The sequence below is a fragment of the Vitis riparia genome, chromosome 18 (assembly GCF_004353265.1).
Source record: "Vitis riparia cultivar Riparia Gloire de Montpellier isolate 1030 chromosome 18, EGFV_Vit.rip_1.0, whole genome shotgun sequence".
In the NCBI taxonomy this organism is placed as follows: domain Eukaryota; kingdom Viridiplantae; phylum Streptophyta; class Magnoliopsida; order Vitales; family Vitaceae; genus Vitis; species Vitis riparia.
In genome coordinates this window covers 9,012,429-9,037,613 of record NC_048448.1, presented here as the reverse complement: position 1 = coordinate 9,037,613, position 25,185 = coordinate 9,012,429, and the positions used below count along the sequence as shown (strand labels likewise).

The window sequence follows — 25,185 nt, the reverse complement described above, 5'->3', positions numbered from 1 at the left end:
ACTACTGAATTCAAATTAGTATTTCATTTGGTTTCAGAAATTATTTATGATGTAGATATATTGTGAAATATGGTATGATCACACAAAATTACCATTTTTATAAAAAATTTCATAAATTTCTTAATTAGGTTTTATTGTAATATATTGTAATGTAAGTGTATTATATTGTAATTATAACATATTTTTGTTGTGTCTGTATTTTATAATAAAAGTAATAATTTTAAGGATCACCTTTATACCTTATTAATATTCAACATATCAAATATATTAACATCATCCACTATTGAGAAAAAAAATACTATGCAAAGGAAAAAAATCATATAAATATTTTTAAATTATTTTATTATAAATAAAATATGATTAAACATTCTCTATCATTTTCTTATTCTTTTTAGAGAATCTGAATGAAAAATTAAACATTTCATCTTCCTTAAATTTAATACAAAAACATAATTTATCAATTTAAAATTATAATATATATATATATATATATATATATATATATATATGAAAAAATCATCATTTTTATTATATAATTATAAAACTTATTTTTTTCTTCATAAAATTAAAAATTAGAATAAAAATAAAAAAGGTAAAAAAAAAATGATATTTTGAAAATATTTTTTAAAAGTATTTTTGTTTTAAATAGTAAATTTAAGTAACCAATTATATATAATTGTAAGGGTTAAACCCAAAATTTTGATTTAAAGTTTAAATATCAATAATTACAATAAATGTGGGACCCATGTACCATAAATATATTGACAAATCAAGTGAAGTGCTTTAAATGCTTTGAATTTTAAAAGTTTTAGTTAAAGTGCAATTTTGATATATTAAGCCTATTAAAATCCTCTCCAATAATTATTAAAAGATTTCACCATTTCTAGTAATTGTTCTACCCAACCCACCTCCCAAAAAAATACATGTATTTCATACGCAATCTCAAAGCAGCCTCCACCCTATTAATATTTAATATTTAATAAAAATAAACTAATTAAAAAAACAAACTATATAATACTTAATAATTCAATTCTATTTAGATTTACTTAAAAAAACAAACACCACTTAACATCAATAATTGTTTAATTATATGTTATTTTTCAAAAGTTTAACATAAAATATAAAGGAAGGAAAATAAATATTTAAAATTAATAAACTATTTTGATATAATATTTCTTTTCATGTCTTTTTTTCTTATATATAAAGATTAAATAATTTAAAAATATATAATTTTTAATTGATATTTTAGATATATATAATATAAATAATTTTCCTTAATAAGTTTGGTACTTGAAAAAATTAATGAAAAATTATAAGGAAATAAGATAAAGAATTAATGTAAAAATAAAAAAAGTAAATAAAATAAAGTTAATAAATAATTTTTATATTTTACTTCAAACTCATTTCATTGATTTTAATAATATTAAAATTTAATGATTTTAAAGTATATAAATTTTAAACTAATTTTAATTATATTTGCTTTTGTTTTGTATATTTTAATATAATCAAAATTAATAAAATTATTATTTTTAAATATTTTTTTACTTTGTTCGGATACTTTCTTGAAACCAGACATATTGAACTTTTTTTCTAGTATTTTTCAGAATAAAAGATAACTTTAACCAACATTTTATTCTCAAAAAAATATTAAAAGAGAAATGTGAAGAAAAGAATATTTAAAAAATAAAAGAAAATAAAAAATAAATTTAAATTTATTTAAATTATTTCTATGTATCATTTTAAATTTATTTAAATTATTTTAACCCTTTTTCAAACAATTTTAAAAATATAAATTTTGAACTAATTTTAATGGATTTGGTTTTCTTTCCTATATTTTTCATAATAATAACAAAGATGGAAAAATAATTTATTTTAATATATTTTTTCTTTTTTTCTAACACTCTCTAAAGCCAAATATAACATAAAGATTTATGATTCGAGATCAAATGGTTCTAAAATCATATTTCGAAACCTTAAAATAAATTTTCAAAAATATACTTAAAATCCATTTTCAAAAATAAATTTTTTATTTTTAATAAAATTTTGAAAACATGATTTAAAAATAAATAAATAAATTCACAAAAAGGTTTCAAAGATAGTAATTCTAATTTTTATCATCCTTGGCAATATCAAACCCTTGAAAATAACCTAAGTAACCCACCTTCGCTGCAGTCGATATATTTTCTAATTCCTCTGCTTTTTGTGGCGAAGTTGTGAGAGAGAGACTGAAATGGAGAGGATGGTGCTGCTGAGATCCCTATTCCGTTCGGCGGCTTTCAGATCTTGCCGTTTCTCTGCTGTCGTCAACCACCACCAACAGCTCCGCCACTACGCTTCTTCTCGGAGCTTATTCAATCTATTCAGCCCTACTGCCATTGCTTCCCGGAAAGCCCTCCCTTCTGGTACTTTCTTCTCGAAGTGTTCTTCTCTTATTGCAGTGGATCCAAAAAAAAAAAAAAATTCTGAAAAGTGGACTTGGATAGAGACGTTTGATTTTTTTTTTTCTTTTTTCTTTTTCATTTTCTGTTTTGATTGGTGTGAATCTGTTTGCTTTAAAATCAAAATTTCAAATGATTCAGAGGTTAAACCCTAAAATCAATCGGGCATTGATTGGGAGATTCAGCTGCTTGAATTTACCGTGGATAGTGTAGGGTCTTGGGCTGCATCAGCTTAACCTTAGATGTTTTGGTTTCAAATTCTGCGTTTCTCTGCACATCATATGTATGCTTATACGAGAATTTCCACCTTTCCTGCAAATTCTTGACTCGTGTTCACTGTTGATTTTTAGCTGTATTTGGTTTCCTTATATTGTATAATGGATATCACTTGAAAATTTGGTCCTTTCTCGTTCAATGGATCAGCTGATCAGAAAGGTTGTAAATTTGATAGATAGCTTTTGTTCTTCGTATTCTTTTGTTTTGAAGTTTATATTAAAGAGGCATTTCCCAAGAGCTAAAACTGGCTGGGAATTACTTAGTAAAAGATGTTACACACGATGAGTGAGATAAAAATTGGGAGATTCTAAGTAAGGGGATTTTTTGGAGATTGATGACCCATTTCAGCTGATTGTTCTATATTTCTTCATTTGCCTTTCAATTCGCACTTCCTGATGAATCATAATAGTTGTAGAAGGAACCAACTTATTTAAAGGCAGCCAATTTTAGAAGTTCAGTCTATGTGAATCCGAGAAAAAGTAAGGGAAAGGAATCAAAAAATGAAGCGAATTGAAAAAATAAGTTTGAGCTTGATAAATTTTTCTCCATCATTTGCCAATTTTATTCTGTTTTTATTTAGAGAATAAAAAAATTGAAAAGGCAAATACTTTTAAATAATTCCTATCTTTTTTTATTCTCCTTCATATTTTAGATAACAAATCAAATAATTGAATTTCGGATCCCTTCCCCCTTTTTCTCATTCCTAATACATTTTTAGATCCAAATGGACCATTAAAGTTTCAGCCAGTCAACCGTGCATCTGAGATTTTCATAGATTGATTATGGGGTTTAATTACTGATTTGATTTTTTTTTTTCCTTATTGATCTTCTTTCCAGTTCAATTTGTTTGAAGGTCCTTCGCTTACCACTATGGTTCCTCGTGTTTCACTTATCTCCAATTTTACTCAATACCGTCTTAGTGGGTGTTTGGTAAAATTTGATACTTAATGGTTAATAACTTAATATGACTTTAAGTTCAATTATGCTAAGAGGGTGTTTGATAAATCAATTTAATGACTTAATAATTTAATTTAAGTCATTAAATAGATTAATTATGTTTGGTAAAATAACTTAGAATCCATTTGGTAGTGATTCTAGGAAGCTTTTCTAACCTTTGTAACACTTAAATTTTTTTATTAAAAGAGTTGTTTTCAAGTGCTAAAAATGTTGGAAATGTTTCCTAGAATCACTACCAAACAAGCACTTAATGTCACATCTAAAGTTAAAAATAATTTTAAGTATTAAATCAAAATAATTAACTTATTATGCATTCTCAATCTCTTTTGCCCAATTTGTCTACATCTAGTGAGAATCTCTTTTACATCAACAACTCCAAAATCATAACTCATTTTTTATAGTTAATATTTTGGAGTTATTTTATATAATTTTATCTCTATAATACTTTTAATATGGATGTTTAACAAATAAATATATTAGTTAAAATTAATGAGTATAAATATTTGTTAAAATTAATGAGGGTAAATTTATCAATTTGATAATTTATAAAAAAAGTTAAATTAATTTGACCAAACAATCTTATTACTTAAAGTAAAATTTAGGTAATAATTTTTAAATTGACAATTTAAAGAATGATTTAACTTGAGCCTACTTATTCATAGGGTTTACCATTTGGTGGGCTTATCCCGATTGAGATTGTAGAAATACCATACTGTCAGTGATATACCAAACAAAAGAATTTAGGATTCCCTTGTATAGTACTATCAATGTTCAAAACAGAGCCTTAATATTTAGGAGGAAAATAAAATAGTGGCTCCTTAGACTCTTCCATTTATCAACTCCTGTTAAATTGAGAAGAAGGTGCCAACTGGTTGCTTTTCCACCAGTATCTTTTCTCCCATTGAAGGCTAACACTTCAGCTTCCTGCAAAGCAAAATGACTGTAGTTGCTATGGTTTCTGCAAAGCTATCCTTTTCTTTTGCCATATGCATCTTGTATGATTGTATCTGTGCTCCTCATACAGATACACAAGACCTGGAAACACACTGCTGTCCTTAATTGTAGTGCATCATGTGTAGTGTCTTAGGAGCACATATGCACCATTGCACACATACACACACACACTTATAAGTCATGTTTGTCCCTTTCCATGTGCGCTTTCTAGATTACAATTGACAACTCAATTAGTTTCTAGGCAGCCTTCCCCGTTTCATCATATTTATGGAATTGTTCTTGTTGATCACATTTGAACTTGCTGGATCAGAAAAGGTTTTCCTGAAAATGTTATCAACAATAGAAAAAAAAAAGAACTAATTAAATAATATGACATAATTTATTATAAGTGGATTTTCTGGTGTAATGGTAAAAAAGTCTTGTTTCTCATTATCTATAATAACTGCCTGCATGAGCGTGGAACTCATACTGCAAACCCACAGACTGCAGGACTCCTTTTGCAGTGTCTATTGGAAGTACACGGTCTTTTAGTGAAGATGTATCTCACCTGCCTGTCATAAAAGATCCTGAAATTCAGACTGTTTTCAAGGATTTAATGGCTGCAAGTTGGGATGAGCTGCCAGATTCTGTCATTAGTAGTGCAAATAAGGTCCTGTCCAAAAATACAGACGACAAGGCTGGCCAGGAGGCCTTGGCAAATGTTTTCCGTGCAGCTGAGGCAGCTGTGGAGTTTGGTGGGATTCTTGTAACTTTAAGGATGGAAATTGATGACCTCGTTGGTATCAGTGGCGAGGTAGTATTACTTTTATGGGATTGAAGACTTGATTTTTCTCCATCTAGTTTTATAATATAATTAATATTACATCTTTTTTCTTCCATGTAGAATGTAAAGCCTTTGCCAGATGAGTTTGTAAATGCTCTGGTTACAGTTTTCAAGCGTTACACTACCTATTTGGATTCATTTGGGCCTGATGAAGCCTTTTTGCGGAAGAAAGTGGAGATGGAGTTGGGAACAAAGATGATACACTTAAAGCTGAGGTGCAGTGACCTTGGTGCTGAGTGGGGAAAGGTATAGTAGTGTTTGCTTGGTCTTTGCACAGTTACACCTTGCATTGCATACTGCCCTCATCTAGCTAGATTGCATTTGAAGTTGGATCAGCAATCTATGTACTTCAAATGACAGTATGTGGCCTGGCATGCAGGCGTTATGCTACTTTAGGGACACCTAACCAATTTCATGACAATAGATACATCCATGTATTTTCTGAGAGGGTTGCGTAGCTGACTTCTCTTTAATCCTTCCTGATCTGTTCATGTTGCATATCAACCATATGCTGTTTTTTTGGTCCCTCCTAGGATTATTCTTGGCAAAAGATAAACCTGTTCAGAGAACTTATGTATAGTTTGTAGATTCTGCATCCTTTGCAGTTGTCATTTGGTTAAGCGGTCTGCTTCAAAAAAAGGGGGAAAAAAACAGTATTTGTTCAACTCAAAACTTACTCATTTCTGCATTTTTTATATCTGGCACTGGGATAAGAGATGGCTTCCTGACTCCTTGACAATTTGGTTAGCTCATAAATTTTAGGAAAGCATAGGTTTGCAACAATTCATTCTTTAATTCTTTAAATGAATGCAAGAATTATTGTCCAAAGAAATTCTTTAAATTGTTTGGTTTGGGATTTCAGGTGACTCTTCTTGGGACATCAGGGCTTTCTGGGTCTTATGTTGAGCAAAGAGCCCCGTAGTTTTTTTGGAAGGTCTCGTGTCAGACTGAGCTGTGTTGTGTTTAGGTTCATGTTTTTTTCCTTTTTCCTTTCTTTTTAAATACTTGGAGACAGCATGGTATATTTGCTCCAAGTTAACCCTCTTGAGCACAGTTGCATTGCAGTTAATAATGAGCGTATCTTTGTGAACTACAAAGAATTGGACAATATAGCATCACGGTCATCATCTCTCCTGGGATCCTCCTTCCTTCATTCCTACACAATTTCAGTTTGATCCGATGTGTTTTACTTGGTCTTGAGGACACTCATAAAATTAGTCTTTTGTCATTACAGTTTTGAGGAAAAGATTAAACGTGTGTTTGATTTTTGTAAAATGCAGGGGAAAGAAAATAGATTGGAAAACTATAAAAAAAAATGCAAGAAAAAATTATGTATTTTTTTCGTATTTGTTCATAGAAACATATTTCCCACCTTTTTCTTTGGAAAATGAAAGAGCAAAGATTTTTAATATTTCCCACCTTCCATCTTTTTCTTGGTAATTTTTTTAATCACTTTTTTTTGGTGTCATCCAAATATAAATAATATTTCTCAAAAGAAAACTTCCACATCATTTTCTAACAATTAAACACAGCCTAAAAGACATTAAAAAAAATGTATTTATGGGAAAGATTCTTCTGAACTTGGATACTCATTCTTCTACAAAGAACATAGCATGATACATGTAAGGAGCGGAAAGCTTCCGAAAAAGAAAAGAAAGCATATGTTCTGGTAATAGAAGAAAGAGCTTCATCGATTGGAACATTAAGAAGTCAAGAATATGATGCCCGCCCCTCATTTTCCCCATTCACAAGTAATCAACGAAAGTGGGGTGATTACTTATGAGTTGAGCAATTTGAGATTCTGAAAGGAGCCCAAAGTATCCCCTAAATTTTTATTTGGAAAATGAAATTAAATTTGCATTGCAGGCTTGCAGCGAAAAGAAAACGTCCCATGCGTTAATTCATTTTAACTACTCTTGTGCCTTTACGCCATGACCAGGACTCGGATGGGGACTTGGGCAGAGGTGGAAGCAACATGGCCCTCCTGCAGAGACCAAAAGGCCACCCCTCACAGTGGCATAACTCCTCAATTATGGACGGCCTCCGAAACTCGTAAAAATCAATCCCACTCAAGCTCGAACTGCGGGAGAAGTTTGTCTTAACAGACAGGAAGGCCTCCCTACTTGCTACACTTGAAGCACGGGACAAATAGCTCCTAACAGAGAAATAATCCTCCCTTTCTTCATCATCATCATCGTCATCTTCCCTCTGCTGCAGTTCCTTTGGAGTTGCGAACAATTCTCCTGTCCCGGGAGAGAAGACCCGGGAGAAGCTATCCAACTTAAAGCTACCCGATATAAGGCTGGTCTTACGCCTCAACTTTGCTTCTCTGGCTTTACTTCGAATTGCTGAGACAACCACCTGATCAATAAAACAAAGGGGAGAAAGAAATCAAACATAAGAATAAACACCCAGAATGGAAGACAATAAGAGATTGAAACTATGAAACATATGTCTGATTAGCGAGTACTTCCTCCTCATCATCAACGTCACTCGGTGGATTTTCCTCATCTGGGCTTGCAGAAGGAAGCTTCCCACCAAAAGCATGGCAATTAGAAAAAGCCTCCTTGAGGGCTGCTGCGAGGCATTTGCATCTCTTTGAGGGATTTGGTTGGTCTTCGTTGTAAAACATGATGCTAGGCGCTCTTGAGCTGGGAATTGGCTGGTTAATTCAAGATTAAAGGATAGGCACACAACCACTGATATTTATAATTCCAACATGGGTTGATGTTTACATTGAACTGCTTCTGTGATGGTGGCCTTGCAGCTTCTTAAATGCTTGGCTTTTCTATTCTTTGGGGTAAAGACTAAGTTAAAACAACATTGGACAGTTTATCTGATGACCCTTCATATTCCATAATATCTTGTGACTTGTGATCACACCATCCGATGACATCTGACATGGACACTGACAAATCCCTATGAATTATGTCAAAATTTTATTTGGTTCTTCTAATTTACAAATATAACCCATGACTGTTTCCAAATTTGCAATTTCCCAGTTTCACTTCAAGCTTAAGGAAATGGTAAAATGGGACAAGATACCTACCGTGACCGCTACCTGACAAAATTTCCAAGAATTACACTCCATCCATGAATATTATTGGACTCATTCCCTAATTTTCTTGTATGAAAATGATTTAGGAGGTGCGATGAAGTTTGGCTATCCATAAGTGGGTAACATCAGGGCAAGAGGAGGCCCACAACCAAAAGGGTGGACGGCAACTGCCTCTTGCACTCCAATGCTGGAACTTGTGAGTGATTGGATTTTTCAAGTCAACTTCGTCAACCTTAAACCCTGAGTTCTACTTCGTAAGCCCTAGTTTGTCATGAATTTCCTTGAACATGCTATGCTGCCTTCTTGGTCCTTGCATTTTTCTTTCTTCTAGGCCTCCACTCTGGGGCAACATTGCCTTGAATGGTGACCAAATACTGCATTATTTTCAGCTGAATGCATTATTTTTGGTCATTATGATGACCTTGAACCACAAACAAGGTCAGGCCAAAAACCACCTGCAAGACTATGTTTTGAAGCAACTTCTAGCATGTCGTGTAGTAGCACTAGAAATTAATCTCAATATGCCCACTGAGTACATGTTTTCTTTCTTTTTCACATCTAAATCAAAATAAGAAACAAAGGCATGCTTCCATTAGCGAGGGAAACAAACAAGCATGTGTGAATAGGCTACTGATCTTGGGAGAAGGAAGCATTCTTATTTCACTCTAGATCCAAACCAACCACGGCAAAGAGATTACAGCTGGGTCCTAGTGGCACAAACTCTGGCCATGAAATTTAGTTTTTGACGAAATCTTGCACTTCCTAGTTTCAAAGAGCAAAATAGCCCTAGATTATCCACAAAAAGCACTCTCTATCTGCTACATCCAGTGTTGTATTCCTGTTAATAGCCATGCCACCCAAATAACAGCTTCTCACTCAAACATCCCTTAATAACTAAATACATCAAAGCAAGAGAAAACATATAAAATGAGCTAAGGAAAATGATCTACTAAAATACAGATGAAATGTTGGTGAATTGATATATAAAAATCACAATCGTATATAAACTTAGGTTTGTTCATTCTAATCCCATTCGTACAGTAGCATAACCAGCTAACACATAATCTATGTAATGAGTATATATAAAGCAGCATAACCAACTTTCCCCGATTTGAATGGTAACTGGTAAGTGAGCAAATTCAGGTATAAGTACAATCACATCCTGCAGCAAGAAAATGGAAAGAAACAAGGTCAGAGGTTGTAGCCCCAACAGAAATCAAGAAACCCTCTCTTTTTTAAGAAAATATGGAAAACATGGTGCTTGGAATTTTTACCTTAAGTCATCACATTTGTTGAAGTAACAACTTCCACAACCAAGGAAAGTATAAGGAGACAACGATAAATGACCAACCCACCCAATAAAATACATCACAAATACAAAAGTATTACCTTAACTTCTGTACCAAGCAAGATATCCCTTCAAATAATATTTTATTAAACATGTATAACACAAGGTTGAAAGATCATGCAATATAGTCATAAAATTTATAATACAGGAAGAGAAAAAGTTGCACTAAATTCTTTTATAAGAAAGAAAATGCATTAAAACATACCAAAATGGGGGCACAACCCAAGTATACACAATGTTGACAAAGATCTTAAAATGCAAAAAGAAACAAAAGGACACACAACCTAATACACACATACAGGGAGTTTTTTGAAGCACATTTCTGGATATTATTATAAGTATAATCACATGTACCCACAGTGACGATATCTACTGGTATCATGCAATAGTTTGTCCTCTTGAATCAGTTCCTCAAATTTATCAATGGTTTAGGGCAATTGCAATGCCTATGAGTCCAAGAGCTAAGCCAAAACAATATGTGTCAAGGCAGAGAAACAGTTCATTACCCCAAGATCCAATGGAAGATGATGACTCTAATTAAAGCCAGTTAGCGAGAAAAATGATTCATTTGGTCAATCCCAGTATTAGAGATAAGGGTTTTTTCTTGAGTTGAGTTGGTTGAGTTGAAATCACAACTGAGCTTGGATAGTCATGTCATGCTGAAACTTAAAAATGACATATCAAAAGTAAGATTTCAATCATGCTATTCACTTCAATGATGAGGGATTTTGTAGCAGATAAAACCCCCAAGATCAATCGTACTTCGTTGCCCCTATTCATTTTCCTTTTTGTTTTTGGATAATATTAGCTTTTCCATCAGAAGAATGAATGCGTGATATTGAAACAGAAAACATCGCATTATAAAGACTCCATCAAGATGCCAGAAATACAAAATGTTTGATTAGTTTGCTTACTGGATTAAAGAAACATGTCATGCAACACCAAGCAATTTTCAAATTGAATTGTGACTGGGAAGTAAGCAAATTACCAGAAGTTAAAAGAGTAGAAAGTCGTTGGTTCTAAAGTCAGTTGAGAGGTTTCTTTAGTTGTTGAGATGTGAGAGATATGAGAGACTGAAGCTTAGCAACAGCAGAAGTCTTATCAGGTGGACATTTAGAGAGAGCAAGATTCAAAGAGTGAAGAGCCTCATCGAGCTTGCCTGCAGCCAAGGCTGCACATCCTGCCTTGTAGGCTTCGTCCGCCATTCGAGCATCATAGTGAGGCTTCTTGTTTGCAGCGGAGCTCGTATTCTTAGGAAGGGAAGAAGATGGAGAATCAAGGAGAGTTGTAGCACGGGCACACTCTAATGCAGTGATGGCTGCATTGATCTCCGCCATGAGAGTTTCCGGCATTGATGGGATATTCTTTACTCGATCGAATACACTCCACGGAGGGTTTTCTTCTCCAGAACCCATCTCTATTTCTACCTGGGATCCTGGGTGAGAACCCAACCACACAAACCCTTGTATTATAGAATTATTATCACAAACAACTACAAGTGAATTCATCAGGCAAGCAATTGAAGCAAGTGGCAGCAGAGAATTACCTACAATTGGGTTTGGTGGGTACTAAAGCATTTCCGGCGAAGGATTTTGTACAAGTTGAAGATTAACCTGAGAAAAGGATTGCATGAATTGATGATAATTCGACGTGTTTAGACCGGCACCCAATAAACCCTAAAACAAGTGATAGAATCATTTGGTAGCAGAAGAAACCGAAGTAAGAACCTAATTTCCTTTGAACAAGAATAATGATAAGGCCCTGATTCCATTTCAACCATAATCATGATAAGAAGAAGATGAAAAACAGAGAAAACGCATATACCTATCTCTCCAAATTCTGAAATTTAACCGAGATTCCACTCCCTGCTTTGTCTAAAACGATGCGTTTTAAAGGTAGATTTCGATAATCTCCAAATGGGGCGCAAACCGTGCCCTTTTTGTCTTTCTTTTTTGCATTGTGTTTTAATAATTGCTTCATTTCACTATTTTCAAGGATTAGAAATTACAAAGAAGGCAGCCAAGAGGCGCTTTTTAATTCATTACCCATGGAAGTGGAATCAAAGACACTGGAACGGAGCTTAAGATCCCTACAGTTATTTAACCGTAAATGATTCCCAAATCCCCGCCAAAACTTCTATCATTTGGAATAAGCCAAATGCTCAAGCAGCTAAGGAACATATGTAACTTGGAAGTTTCCCACCAAAATAAATAAATAAAATTAATCTTGAAAACATTTGCCAATCTTGTTTTTAAATTTTCCTTTTGTATTAAAACCAATAACCATCGACTATGGTATTTAAAAAATAATCATAATATATATGAACACGAGGATGCGTTAATTTGATGAATATTTTTGAAAATATAATCTAAATTGAGGTTTTTTTTTTTTGAAAAATATCTTAAATTGTGACCTTTTCTCAACACCTAATTCAAGTGAACAAGTTTTCACCTTGTTATGGAGCTTTAAAAAGCTTCCCTGCAAGGTATTTATTTATATATACATGGAGCAGAATGGAGATCGAGTACGGAGGCTTAAGCTGCCTCTGCAGTTGTCCGCAGTTGCAGAGTGAAGTTAGTTTCTAATGGCTGGAAATTTATCATGGCAAAATCATCATACTCCTAGCAAGTAACAAGTAGAGAAAGGACCCACCACCATGCACAATCACAGCTTAAGAAACTCAAAAATAGTCTAAAAGCGAGTTAAAAATAAATGGTGCTAAACAATTCACATCCCCTTGTAATGAACAATTTTCTCAGAATACAACCCCACATGAGTTACTACCTTTTGCATCCCCCACCCTCTGCACCTCACTCTATTACAGAAAAAATGTCATGGCTACACTACTATCTAACACCACCTTCAAACCCAACTCCACCCGCCATTTCTCTCCTTGGAAAAACAACAGATGCAAAAAGAAAGCAAACCCAACCGACATAAAGATTGAATGGTAGAGATTGCAGTAGAGGTTTGCTCTATGTGGGTTTGAAAATTTTCCACTTCTAGGTAGTGTTTGTAGCTTCAGTATCTCGTCAAATTGGTGGCCCATTTGCTGGAAAAACCAATCATGCACTAACAACTCCAGAGACCCACGGAACAAACAATGGCGCTGATGGGTGGGCATTTCTATATGATTCAGAATACTTGTCCTTAAAATTTAGTCTGGGTTTCTGTGCCTGTTTTTCAAAATTGAAAAAACAAGAATATTAGACTGAGCCGAACCCTAATGAAAATTTAAGCAAATATTCCAATAGATCATTGGAAGTGAAACAAGGATGATGAAGTTCCAACTTAATGGAAAAATAAGCTGAAGCTTACATATTTCAGCCAGCACTCCCCATTTTTGTGTTCATAAATGTCTGGAGAAAAGCACCCTGTCTCGGATGGGCAATACACCCATATATTGCATTTCTTTTCACCTGGCTTGGCACGGTTAGCTTGATCCAAACACGCCTGGCAACAATCTGCTGCACTATCTTTATGGTGGGTAAGGCCCCATCTGACAGCAGCACCATCATAATCTGTATGAATCTCCGCATGGCATTCAGGTGGAACTGGTCTGCCAGGTATAATTCCATCATCTGGAGAGACAGTTATTGGTTAGTTCACTTACCATTTTCAAAATCTAGTTGTCATGTTTTGCCACAGTTCATCCTCCAAGGAGGGGTGGAGGAGGAAGCAACACATAAGACTTGTAAGATTAATTAAAAAGTGAGTCTTTTGGCAGCCAGGTGTGGTTGAGAAATGTTAAAGAAATCAAGAGGAAAAAATATGGGAAAACTGGTTCATTACCAAACTCTTCTTCACCCTCAGGTTTATCGTCATGTTCCTTGTAAATGACTTCAGTTGGCATCCAAAGTCCAATTTCCTCAAATAGCACAGCCCAATTGGACTCCAAGGCTCTCACTAGCATCCCTGCAACCAGGTTAACTCAGAACAATAAGGACAAGGAATTGACCCACATAATTTTGTAGCAACGAAGGATATGTAGTGGATCCTAAATATGACAAACTTAAAAGTTACCAAAAAAACACATCCTTTAGAAGAGAATACAAATATACCAGCTTCTTCAGGTGAAATAGTTGAATTCATAGACTTCTTGACTTCTTCTATTTTTTCCTTCCGCCAGCTTTCAACTGCTTCTGTCCATCAGAAATAGCATTAACAAGATAAGTGGCAAGACATGGACCAAAATCAAACATAGATATCCCAAAATTTTACACAGTTTATAGCATCAATTTCAGATTGTGATAACAGGTGTAGGTGAAAAACAAAATCACAAAACAAGTAGTGCTACTTCTAAAACAAATAAAATAAACTTATGGAACAATTAGCAAAATTAATGATGTCGAAAAAAATAAGTAAAGGCCTAGATGATACAAAATTAAAATCCAATAAAGCTATTTGCTTCCATATTTAATGATCTATCTCACATTAGAAATCCAAGTGAAGTTGCTCATGTTAGCAATCAATGCTCCCAAGATTAAGGCCTGAATGTCTCAAAAGGATTTGGAATTTGTTGAAAGCATAATAAGACAAGTGAAAAATTAACACCCACGTTTTCAAATGCAGAAAACCCTCGTATAGTAACATGAAAACCAAGAAAGATAGAATAATATTTCCAAAATGAAAATCCAATAACTTAAAGCCACTTCCATGTCCCATCCTCAAGGTGAGGACAAACTCCAAAACATCATCCCTTTGGGGATCAAATATGAACTTCTTAATGTTTTCCCTCTTCAAACTTCACAAGCTAAGACCAATTTTGAGATAAGCAATCATATCAAGACACCTTCAAACCTGGCCAACTTATATACCCCCTAAGGTATAAAGAAAAGAAAAGAAAAGTAATGACCTCGCTCCATTCCATAAGAGGGGCTTTGGTTTGGATTACGAACTTTCATAATTTATTCAACAAAAATTTTCTCCTTTAACCATATCCACATCACCTTCACTTAATCACTTCACATCAGTTCACCATCCATCTTCATTGATAATGCATCAACTAGATGTCATATAAGGTAAACTGAAAAAACAACTGCCATAGAAGGAAATTGGCCTCATCCAACAAGTTGACAGGAATGGTGATGAAATAACAGTATTGTGAGTAGTCAGCAATAAGGGGGCAGTGGTGGTGACAACAACACAGCAGTAGCAACAAGCAAGGTAAAATTACAAGCTTCTGGCCAAAGTGCTAACCAATAGGTTGAAGAAGGTGTTAGGTAAGGTGGTCTTGGTGGATCAAAATGCGTTTGTGAGGGGAAGACAGATTCTGAACGCCTCTCTCATAGCTAATGAGGTGGTTGATTATTGGCAGAAGCAGAAAGAGAAAGGGCTGGTTTGCAAACTGGATATTGAAAAAGTCCATGATAGTATTAATTGGAACTTCCTCATGAAGGTGTTGCATAAGATGGGCTTTGGGTCTCATTGGATGGAGTGGATTTGGTGGTGCATCTCAACTGCAAAATTTTCTGTTCTTGTCAACGGGGTGCCAGCAGGCTTCTTTTCCAGCTCTAAGGGGCTGCATCAAGGAGATCCCATTTCTCCTTACCTTTTTGTTTTGGGTATGGAAGTGCTGAGTACACTCATAAGAAGGGCTGTTGAGGGGGGCTTCATTTTTGGTTGCAGACTTCAAGGGAGAGGGGGGATGGAGATGATTGTGTCCCACTTGCTCTTTGCTGATGACACAATCATCTTCTGTGAAGCAAGGAAGGAGCTTCTAACTCATCTTAGCTGGGTTTTGGCGTGGTTTGAGGCGGCTTCTGGTCTTAGGATTAATCTGGCCAAGAGTGAATTAATTTATGTTGGGGAGGTTGAAGATATTGAGGAAATGGCAGTGGAGTTAGGGTGCAGAGTGGGGGATCTTCTTGTTAAGTATTTGGGGCTGCCCCTTGAAGCCCATCACAAGGCCTTGTCTATGTGGGATGGGATGGAGAAAAGAATGAGGAGAAGATTAGCTCTTTGGAAAAGGCATCATTTGTCTAAGGGCGGGAGAATTACCCTCATTAAAAGTACATTGGCCAGCATTCCCATCTACCAATTGTCCCTTTTCTGAATGCCCAAGTTAGTGGTAAAAAGGCTTGAAAAATTACAAAGAGGTTTTCTTTGGGGAGGGGGAAGCCTGGAAAGGAAAATCCACTTAATCAATTGGGAAGTGGTGTGCACTCAAAAGAAGAAGGGGGGTCTTGGCATTCGGAAGATTGTTTTATTGAACAAGGCTTTGCTGGGTAAGCGGATTTGGAGATTTGCCTTTGAAAAAGATTTATTTTGGAAGAAGGTGATCGGGGTGAAGTATGGCCAAGAGGGATGTGGTTGGAGAACTAATAAAGCTCGTGGTACTTTTGGAGTGGGGGTTTGGAAGGAGATCCTGAAGGAGGCAAGTTGGTGTTGGGATAACATTGAGTTCAAGGTGGGGAGGGGGACTAAGGTCAAGTTCTAGACTAACCATTGGTGCGGCAACGCAGCGCTGTCCCAAAATTTTCCCCAGCTTTATGCCATGGCGGTCTTTAGAAACGCAACGGTCAATGAACTGTGGGATTCAAGCCTTGGTCAAGGAGGATGGAATCTCAGATTGTCTAGAAATTCTAATGATTGGGAGCTGGATTTAATAGAAGAGCTGCTTCTTTTGCTAAGGGACTTCAGGATTTCTTCAGAAGAGGACTCAGTGTTATGGAAAGGAGGGGGTTTTGATATTTTTCGGATTCGGGAGGCTTATAATTTGCTGGCTGCCCCCAATCCCCTCGTCTTTCCGAAAAAGAGCATTTGGGTGGATAAGGTTCCAACCAAAGTTGCTTTCTTTGCGTGGGAGGCCACTTGGGAAAAAATCCTCACGTTGTTATTTGTGTGGCTGTGAAGAGGAAAATGTAAATCACATTCTTTTATACTGTACAGTGGTCAGGGTCCTCTGAGAGATCGTCCTTGCCTTGTTTGGGGTTCAGTGGGTGTTCCCAGAGACAGTCAAAGAGGTGTTATTTTGTTGGAGGGACCCTTTTGTGGGTAAAAAGAGGAAAAAGATTTGGAATTCCATCCCGTTGTGTATTTTTTGGACGGTTTGGAAGGAAAGAAATAGGTTAGCTTTTAGAGGGGGTTCTTTAGCTATTCAGACACTCAAGAATTCTTTAGTATGTAGTTTGTGGAGTTGGGCTAGGGTATATATGGGAGAGGAGTCCTCTTCGCTTTTAGGCTTCTTAGAGTGGTTAGCGGCTCCTTAAGGGCTGGTGAGGTTGTTCTGTTTATGCGTTTTTTGCTTTGTGACTGCTTGGTATACTCCCTGTATGCTTTGTGGCCTTCCGGCCTTTTTTAATATATTTTGTGCTCATTTATCAAAAAAAAAAAAAAAAATAGTGATTCTGTAAGGGTTGGTGCCAATAGGGTAGGAACATACTAATGATGCAGGCAATAACAGCTTTGGTGGTGATGGTATTGGTGTCATTACCAATGATGTGGAGGAGGTGGATGCAATAACAAATTCACAGCAATTATGGTCACATAGACAGATGAAGTGATGGTGGATGCAGCAACAACATTTGTTGCAAGGTGGTTAGGGACAATAGAAGTGGAATTGGGGTAGAAACAATAACAGACATGGTGTAGTGGATGTGACAATGATGAAAGTGAAGAAGTACTAGAGAAGGTAGTAATGAGTGGCATTGTTTTGATGGAGGGCATGTGGTTAGGCCGCAATCAGGAGTGCCTGCTTTAGTTAAAGGTATTCATCCCTAGATCAGAGCAAGCTGATACAAACCTGATTCTGAACTCTAGCTTACAGTTCAGCCACAAAGCTGAATTTAGCTATCTGGTCAAACCCCAATACTTGCTCAGGCAGTGCAGTTATATACAGTGTGTGTTGGTTTATTTTACATGCAATATCATATTTTACAGTCTGGTCTCTGAGCTCTAATAAGCCACTTGCACGTAATCTGAATATGTGAATCAAAAAAGTTCTGGGATTAAGCCCCTGTTTAGCAACAAATAGACAGTATTAAGAATCCTACTTTGCTTGTCAAATTCAAAACAAGTTAAAATAGCCCATGCCAAAGATGCAAGAGCTACTCATTTGTGAGAGGTTGGAGAGGAAGCAGGTCATTGCTGCCCTAGCTTTCAGAAGCATTTCCAATATTGGGTGCTAGAGGTGGGCTGATATAAGGCCCTACATTGATGAGGTGAAATTATGTGTCAAATGGGTGACAACCTTTGGTGGAAGGAAGAGAAGTGGAGGAGGTACCAAGTGAAAGTAGTTTTAAGTCCTTATGCATGATGAACCGTTTCTTCGGATGGAGAATTGAGGCACTTATGCTTCCCCGAGAGTGTGCTTCTTTGCCTGGTGTGAGGTAAAATTTTAACCCTAGACTGCTGGTCCAAGGTTTCTTTTTTTTATTCAGTAGCTCTATTGGTGTTTAATCATTTCCCTCAAGTTAATGCAAGTCTTAAAATTCAAAGTGCAATTATTTATAATTTCAAGGAAAAGGGAAGAGCTCAATGACCAAAAATGAAGAAGCTCAAAGGAAGATCATATTTTATAGCTTTAGTTTTCCCTTGTAACGTTAGGCCTAGGTGCAATCGAAGTAGTACTATGCAAATCAATTATTGAAGTACAATTGGAAAATTTTATTTTTTGAAAGATCTGAATCTTCACTTCGTGAAATTATTTTCTAAATTAAGTCTATCTCGTTAAAATAAAAATTTGAGACATTTTTGAAACTCATATAACTCAGTAAGGTTTTTCAAAATATTGCAACCAATGCCATACAAGTTAAGGCTGCTTAAGACCCTCAAAGGATTGACTTTTGGAAGTTCCTAGATGATCAACCAGGCAATTGACTGGCTAATGGGTTGGTTGTCCTCCAAAATCAACCCCTTTGGCAGTGACTAGCCGACAAGGCTCCGGACGACTAAGCTATAAAAAAACCACTCAATTTGTTTGCCTCTGTAATCGTCAAGGTCACTTGCAGGGTGCATTAGTTGCCAACGGCTAATTAACTGTGAACCTGCCAATTGACAGATTGAGCAGAAATTGCTACCTAATCATTATTTCTATCAAATTCTTGGTGCAAAAGGCTTTTGAACCTCAATTAAGGCACTTCTAATGCCTGAAAATCATTCTTGCCAATCCTTGTAAGCCTTAAACACACCTTTAGTTCAATTGCCACCAAACTTGCATACTCTTATTGACTGCACCTTAGAGCTTAGTGACTTTCATTCGTATGTCTTATTGTTTCAAGCTAGGTCTTCAGTTAATTCTTATTCATTGTAAGTTCACTCTGAGAGAGAATGGTTTAAGTGAGTGTTTTTCACTGGTCAAACATTGTAAGGTTGATTTGTCCCTCGGAAATCAATCATACTCAAACAGAGCCTTGCATTTGGAGGATCCTTTTGTGATAATGGAGCAACCTTACGAGTTGGTGGAGCTTGAGGATCGTAGAAGTAGGCAGGATTGCGCCAAACCACATTATATGTAGTTAAGATTCTCTCTCCCTATCTCTTTATTGCTTTGTAGTTATCTTCCTTATTACATGATTATTAGGTTCTTAAACTTGTCCATTGGTAAAGCAAAATTTTTCAAAAAGAACTATTACCCAATTCAAATACAAACCCACCCAGGATTGGCCATTGGTGAATAGATGTATTATTTTAAAGTCAAGTAACAAATTAGTAAATCACATTCTCATTTACTTTGATGAAACCTGGCTGCTATTATTAAACCTTTTTTTTTTTTTTTCTATATTTGAAATGTGATGGATCTTTCTAGAGTTAATAGATCTTCCTGTGTACTTCAGAGCACTGTTTTGGAGCTCTTTTTTTTTTTAATACTCTATTGCTTTACTCATCAAAAAAGAAAAAAAAAAAGAGCTTCCTCATGGTTATGTTGTGAAAGAAAGTATATTGAATAGCTCCCCTCAGTTTGTTTTGATGCACTTGGAGAGAACACAATAGCTAGACCTTTACCGAGGAGGAGCTTTTGAATTGAAATTTGAAGGAGATTTTAATCAAGTCCCTCATGGAGTAGTGAAAGGACTGTTATATCCAACTAATCATTATTAGATTTAATTGATAGTTTAAAACTTTAAATTAAAGCTACATCACTCTATGTTACTGTATCTTATGTTGTTTTTCTCCTTTTTATAATTTATTCCTTGGTGCATCTTGTATACCCCTGTGTATATAGGGTGTCCCCTTTTTTCTAAGTGCATTTTGTTGCGTCTTAGTTCACCTATCCCACCTAAACAAAAAAAAAAACCCCACCTAGCAAAATATGCTCGCATAAGTGGAGTTGGTGATAGTAATAATGTAATGCTAGTGGTACTATAGAGACGTTAAGGAAGCAATGGCTATGGTGTGACAAGCTTACGATGGGAAGTGTAAGTGAGGAAGTTTAGGTGATGCTCTAATTCCTAGAGGATGGCATAAAAATTACATTACCATTCTTCTAAAAGGGAGATGGAATTCAAAAGTCCAATTCCATTTTTCACATCCTAAATTCCTCCCTTCTCTATAATAACTTGGAAATAGATACCATTTACTAAAATTGGATCAGCAAAATACAGTTAACTATAAGTACTAGATATGACCAAAACTAGCAATGGATCGAGTTAGAGAAGGCTCAGGTTGAGACAGGATATTGAGAAACACCTCAACAAAAAAAAAGATACAATCCAAGTATACCAGAAGTATATAGAGAGCCCCAAAAGGGAAAGAGGAAATAAACACAAATACAAAGGCCAGACATCCCAACCTTGACCCAGTCCCCCTATAAAATCCAAATGTGAGAAGTCAGTCCCCGCTTAATCCAAGGAGATCTAAGGAACAATAGAAAAATCCACATTCCATGATAGTTAAAAAGGGCCAATTACCATCAACTCTCAAGTCATATACGTCATAAAAAGACAGTGCGCAACAGACCACTAAAACTTTCCAACACAGCTAAACATATGGACTAAAAAGTATATACGCATATAGAGAGATCAAATTTTAACTTAAAACAGAAAAACAAAGAAAGCTGAGCTCATATGCTATTCATAGAATACACATCTCAGGGAAGCACAAACTTCATTTTTTTCTTTTCTCTTTTATTTTGTTTTATTTTACTTTCTTTACTTCTTGTTGTTGTTCAAGCACACTGTGTGTACAGTATAGAATTCTAAATTTTAAAAATAAAAATAGGGTTCATTGCCAAGTCAAAACCCCAGAAAAATGACAATAATAATAACAATCCATTTTCTTCAAATAAGTGGCAAAAAGTTTAAATGTTATTCCTTGAAATTTTATGATTGCTTTTGCAACAAAGAAAAAGCCTGAACAGTCTGGACTCTAAACCAGCAAATGCAGGGCCTTTTTCACCTTCATGTATAAGTGAAAAATAATATAGCAAAGTGGAGCCACTGGTCCCACCAGCCCCCAGCTTTATATGGATAGACGTATAAATCATCAATTTCTTTTTTTAATAGATACATATAAATCATCAATTTCTTATTTACTACACCCAATTTCTAATTTCAAATTGCCTAGGTGGTAAAAGATTTAGTAGCTCCCAGAAATTAGTCACAATTTCTAAAAATTTTAATAGCTTTTTAATAATTTTTGTACATAATTTTATGGTAGTTCTAAATTCTAATAATTGCATAATTTAGATTAGGAAATGGAAATATGAGATGAGATGGAAAAGGAAGTAGGAAGCATAAACCAAACAATACAAGTAGTGTGATAGAGGAAACAATTAGGAGATGTTTGGGAAATCTAAGAAGAAAGTAAAGAGAACACATCTGTAGACAAAAGTTTTTCTCCAGGAAACTTTTAGGTCAAAATGTTGGGCAAGAAGAAACAACATATCTGAAAAATGAGTCTCACAGAAACAAGATGCCGCTATGAACAAGTGGCGAAATAAGAAAAAATTAGGAAATAACCATCAAGATTAGGAAATAACTACGCTTAGGTGAGAAGTAACACCAATTGAAAACAAGATGAGGAAAGATTGTTTAAGATGGTTCATACTTAAGCAATAAAAACTTACAGATACAGCAATAAGAACTATGAACTGATTTGATTCAAGTCAATGATGCTTACACAACAGAAGGGAGACCAAAAAACCAGAGTCAAGCAGTAAGAGAAGTCATGATGGAGGACTGGCTCCAAATAGAGTTAAAAGGTAGACAAAATTCATGTAGCCAACCAATAGGCAGGATTTACAGCTATGTCATTGTTGCTGTTGTTGAAAATATTATGCAGATTCTAAACATAATTAATGTAAGCTAAAGGCTACAGAAACATTTGGAAATCCTTTTCCTGAAAATTCTACAAATATCTCCACATTCAATACCAAAATATTAGAGATGTTCCATCATTTCCAAAAGAAAAAGAAAAAGGTTTGCAACAAGCAACTTACCACTCAGGGATAAGAGAACTTTGGCTTAATTTCAACATAAGATTTTAAAGGTTATTTAAGTTGCATCCCCTTTTTCATCATGAACTTTTTTATATAATTTTTCATTTACATAGAAAATAACGGGTAATCATCCAGCTCAATTTGAATCATAATTGCAAATTTTCATTTCATTAAAGTGATTTGTAATAATGGGTAACCATCCAACTTGATTTAAACCATAAGTGCAATTTTTTGTTTCATACAAGTAGTTCGCGTTATCATTATTGCTAATATCAATCAAATATTGGTATTGCCAAGTGCTTTACGTCATCATATTTAGAACAGGTTCAATTTTGTACTATTATACATTTTACATGCCTAGCAGGTAGGCCTCATCTATAAAATCCACGACACATAGGCATTGGTGGACCTATAAGTGATCATGGAGGAGAGTTAATCAGAGGTTTTCCCATGCTGACTGGGACAGGATTGGCAATAAAGGCCGAGATGTGAGCACTACTTGAAGGATTGACTCAAGCAAATGCCCTGTGGCTCCATCAACTTTGTAGTGGAGAGCCATATAGCGACAGAAATAGGCTGGGTGTCACACACAGAGAGGCTTTTGCAAATTGGATTCAATATTGGCAGGATTCAGACTTGTTTATAGAGATGGGGTGTTCTTTTCAGTGGTTCCCCTGCTGCGCTAACCGCCAAGCTGATTCCTTGGCCAAGCTCAGTATCAGTCGCTTAGCGGTTTTTGTTGGGGATTTTATCCGTTGCTAAATTGTATCATTGTGCTCTTTTGTCTTCTTTTGCTACATGATGTTTGTATTGGCTATTCTAGTAGGCTCTAGTATAAGATCCTCCCATATCTCTTTATTCTTATGCCTAGAAGGATATTCTATCCTTCTTATACCTTTTGATTCATGATGCAATATATCAATGATTACAATCACTACCAAATTTGCGTGTAGTAAATGCATGTTGGCAATAATGAGTCTCTCTCCTTCATGTTTATTAGCAAAAATAATGTCCCCAAACTCTTTGCAAAAGTTGGTTTTAAGTTTCTTTTGATTTCAACAATAGCTTTGACTGAAAATATAGCAGGGAATGACTAAAAAATTCAATGTTTAAAACCTCTGTTTGTAATGAAACTTGAACTTGCTTCCTTCGGCATACAACAGCCCTTGAAAAGATGATGCAATATTATATCAAAAATTCTTCTATCACATGGACAAATAATGGGTAATTGACACAAAATTGGTAAAACTGCAAGGAAATTAAGGTGCACCTACCTCTCTGCACACTCACATTGGAGTTATGGTCAAGGCTTTTCAACCTCTGAAGAATCTCATCAGTTATCTTTTGTTTAATGGGCTGTGGCAATTCTACCTCAGATGCTTCTCTAGATAACTCTTTTTCTACTTCCTTCACCTAATGCCCACAACAACAAAGTTCCCATTAAACTAATCCAGCTCAATCAATCAACCAAACGCCCAACCCCCAAGAATTCCAAGAAAACAAATCTTGTGAAACCCCAACAATACTACTAATAAAAACCAAGAAAGTAACCATGAGAATGAGGGTTTACCAATTTAACAAGTTCTACAGGCTCGGACGCTCTTCGGATCCGAATTGATTCTTCCATTTTCCTAATCTGATCTGGGGTGTACTTGACAGCTGAATACAAAGAAACAATCAACAATCACTGAACACGGTAAAAAGAGAATAAATCGCAATTGGGTTTTCACAGGAACCCCAAATGCCAGGTGGATTTTCCTACAATCCAACTACAGGTCAAAAAAAAAACACTGCATTCTGGAATCAACCAAGTTTGAATTAGAGCCTTACCGCTTTGCGAATCGATATTGGAGGATATGTAAATAGAGTTATAAAGAGAGTGAAGAACATAAAGAGCTACAACAATGTTGATGGAACAGATAATTAGAGTGGTTCTCTTGTACGAACACCATTTCCCTCTCCCCTGAAATCCCCACTCTATTCTCGCCATCTCCCTCCTCCCTCACCTTCATCCCATCATCATCTTTCTCTCTCTATTGCAAGGTTTTCTCAAGAATCTATATTCCAGGAAACGGATCGATGGATCGATCTTTACAACCAAACGCGCCCTTTTTCTCGACACAAAACAAGAGAAGTTTCCCAATCGCTTTTGCTTCCGGGGCCAATGGACGCTCTGAAAACCGACAGTAAAAGTAGTTGTGGTGGTGGTGAAGTCGCTTAATGTGTCGTGTATTAAGGTCGTAGACTCTTAATGCGCTGTTCCGTGACGGCGTTCTGTGCTAACGTGCACGGCGGTTTGTGCGGGAGTAAATTAGGTGGCCCTAGTTTTCACCATCTCGGTGGTCAATCATTAAAGGTGGTGGAGATAGACTAAGCCAAGGGTCAAGCGAAACGGACCAACCTGGTGCTAACGTGCGCTAGGGTGTAACGCTGTGCATTGGTGGAATCTCTGTCCCATTGGATTAAGCGTACCGTACGACCTTGGGATGACCGCCCGTATTTTGATGGGTATTTTTGGTATTTTGCTTCTGTCCAAATTAAAATATTAAAATATAATATAAAATTTGCTAATTCGAATTATTGCCTCCATTTAATTCCTTGATAAGTTCCTTTAAACCGAATAAATGTACGAGGAGTTTAAATGGATCGTAAATTCATACCGTAATTAATTGACTACCATGCCATTAATAAGGTCCTTTATGCAGGCTCTACTTTCTATATTTTTATTTTTATTTTGTATAAAAAATATGATTTTTAATTTGGATAAATTTATAACGATATCACACTTAATCTTATAAATATTATTTATTCTAAATCTCACGAATTTTCATGATTTTTAAACATGTCTATTTTCTATATTTTTTATATAATTTTTATTTTATATAAAAAATATGATTTTTAATTTAGATAAATTTATAATAATATTATACTTAATCTTGTAAATATTATTTA

The 25,185-nt window shown here is 35.4% G+C and overlaps 3 protein-coding genes across 10 annotated transcripts; 1 reads left to right on the top strand and 2 right to left on the bottom strand.

Moving 5' to 3' along the window:
• The first annotated feature begins 2,184 nt into the window (after positions 1–2,184).
• Positions 2,185–6,604, top strand: LOC117906707 (succinate dehydrogenase subunit 5, mitochondrial). The gene is made up of 4 exons (XM_034819857.1): positions 2,185–2,402; positions 5,108–5,418; positions 5,509–5,694; positions 6,311–6,604. The coding sequence occupies exons 1-4, from the start codon at positions 2,231–2,233 to the stop codon at positions 6,368–6,370; spliced, it is 729 nt and encodes a 242-aa protein (XP_034675748.1). The 5' UTR covers positions 2,185–2,230; the 3' UTR covers positions 6,371–6,604.
• A 383-nt stretch (positions 6,605–6,987) lies between these two features.
• On the bottom strand, positions 6,988–11,874 carry LOC117906708. Of its 8 annotated transcripts, none has more exons than XM_034819858.1 (4): positions 11,401–11,669; positions 10,843–11,289; positions 7,919–9,668; positions 6,988–7,809 (listed from the first exon to the last, which is right to left on the bottom strand). In XM_034819858.1, the coding sequence occupies exons 3-4, from the start codon at positions 8,078–8,080 to the stop codon at positions 7,345–7,347; spliced, it is 627 nt and encodes a 208-aa protein (XP_034675749.1). In that variant the 5' UTR covers positions 8,081–9,668; positions 10,843–11,289; positions 11,401–11,669; the 3' UTR covers positions 6,988–7,344. The 8 variants fall into 8 exon arrangements, 4 of the variants coding, with proteins under 4 accessions (XP_034675749.1, XP_034675751.1, XP_034675750.1 ...); XM_034819860.1 differs by having other exon boundaries at positions 10,843–11,281; XM_034819859.1 differs by having other exon boundaries at positions 11,405–11,669.
• Positions 11,875–12,525: 651 nt separating this feature from the next.
• LOC117907155 lies at positions 12,526–24,502 on the bottom strand. Its single transcript, XM_034820579.1, has 7 exons — positions 24,064–24,502; positions 23,804–23,892; positions 23,508–23,646; positions 13,916–13,996; positions 13,647–13,769; positions 13,173–13,435; positions 12,526–13,030 (listed from the first exon to the last, which is right to left on the bottom strand). The coding sequence occupies exons 1-7, from the start codon at positions 24,221–24,223 to the stop codon at positions 12,920–12,922; spliced, it is 966 nt and encodes a 321-aa protein (XP_034676470.1). The 5' UTR covers positions 24,224–24,502; the 3' UTR covers positions 12,526–12,919.
• Between the last annotated feature and the right edge of the window lie 683 nt (positions 24,503–25,185).

What these genes read in the sequence shown, in the direction of transcription:
- LOC117906707 (XM_034819857.1), top strand. Translation starts at nt 2,231, where the DNA reads ATGGAGAGGATGGTGCTGCTGAGATCCCTATTCCGTTCGGCGGCTTTC. An exon ending in TCGTTGGTATCAGTGGCGAG is followed by an intron (nt 5,419 to 5,508) that starts GTAGTATTACTT and finishes TCTTCCATGTAG; the next exon opens with AATGTAAAGCCTTTGCCAGA. An exon ending in TTGGTGCTGAGTGGGGAAAG is followed by an intron (nt 5,695 to 6,310) that starts GTATAGTAGTGT and finishes TTGGGATTTCAG; the next exon opens with GTGACTCTTCTTGGGACATC.
- LOC117906708 (XM_034819858.1), bottom strand. Translation starts at nt 8,080, where the DNA reads ATGTTTTACAACGAAGACCAACCAAATCCCTCAAAGAGATGCAAATGC. An exon ending in ACGTTGATGATGAGGAGGAA is followed by an intron (nt 7,810 to 7,918) that starts GTACTCGCTAAT and finishes TTTATTGATCAG; the next exon opens with GTGGTTGTCTCAGCAATTCG.
- LOC117907155 (XM_034820579.1), bottom strand. Translation starts at nt 24,223, where the DNA reads ATGGCGAGAATAGAGTGGGGATTTCAGGGGAGAGGGAAATGGTGTTCG. An exon ending in TGAGGGTGAAGAAGAGTTTG is followed by an intron (nt 13,436 to 13,646) that starts GTAATGAACCAG and finishes CTGTCTCTCCAG; the next exon opens with ATGATGGAATTATACCTGGC. An exon ending in GGGAGTGCTGGCTGAAATAT is followed by an intron (nt 13,031 to 13,172) that starts GTAAGCTTCAGC and finishes TTTGAAAAACAG; the next exon opens with GCACAGAAACCCAGACTAAA.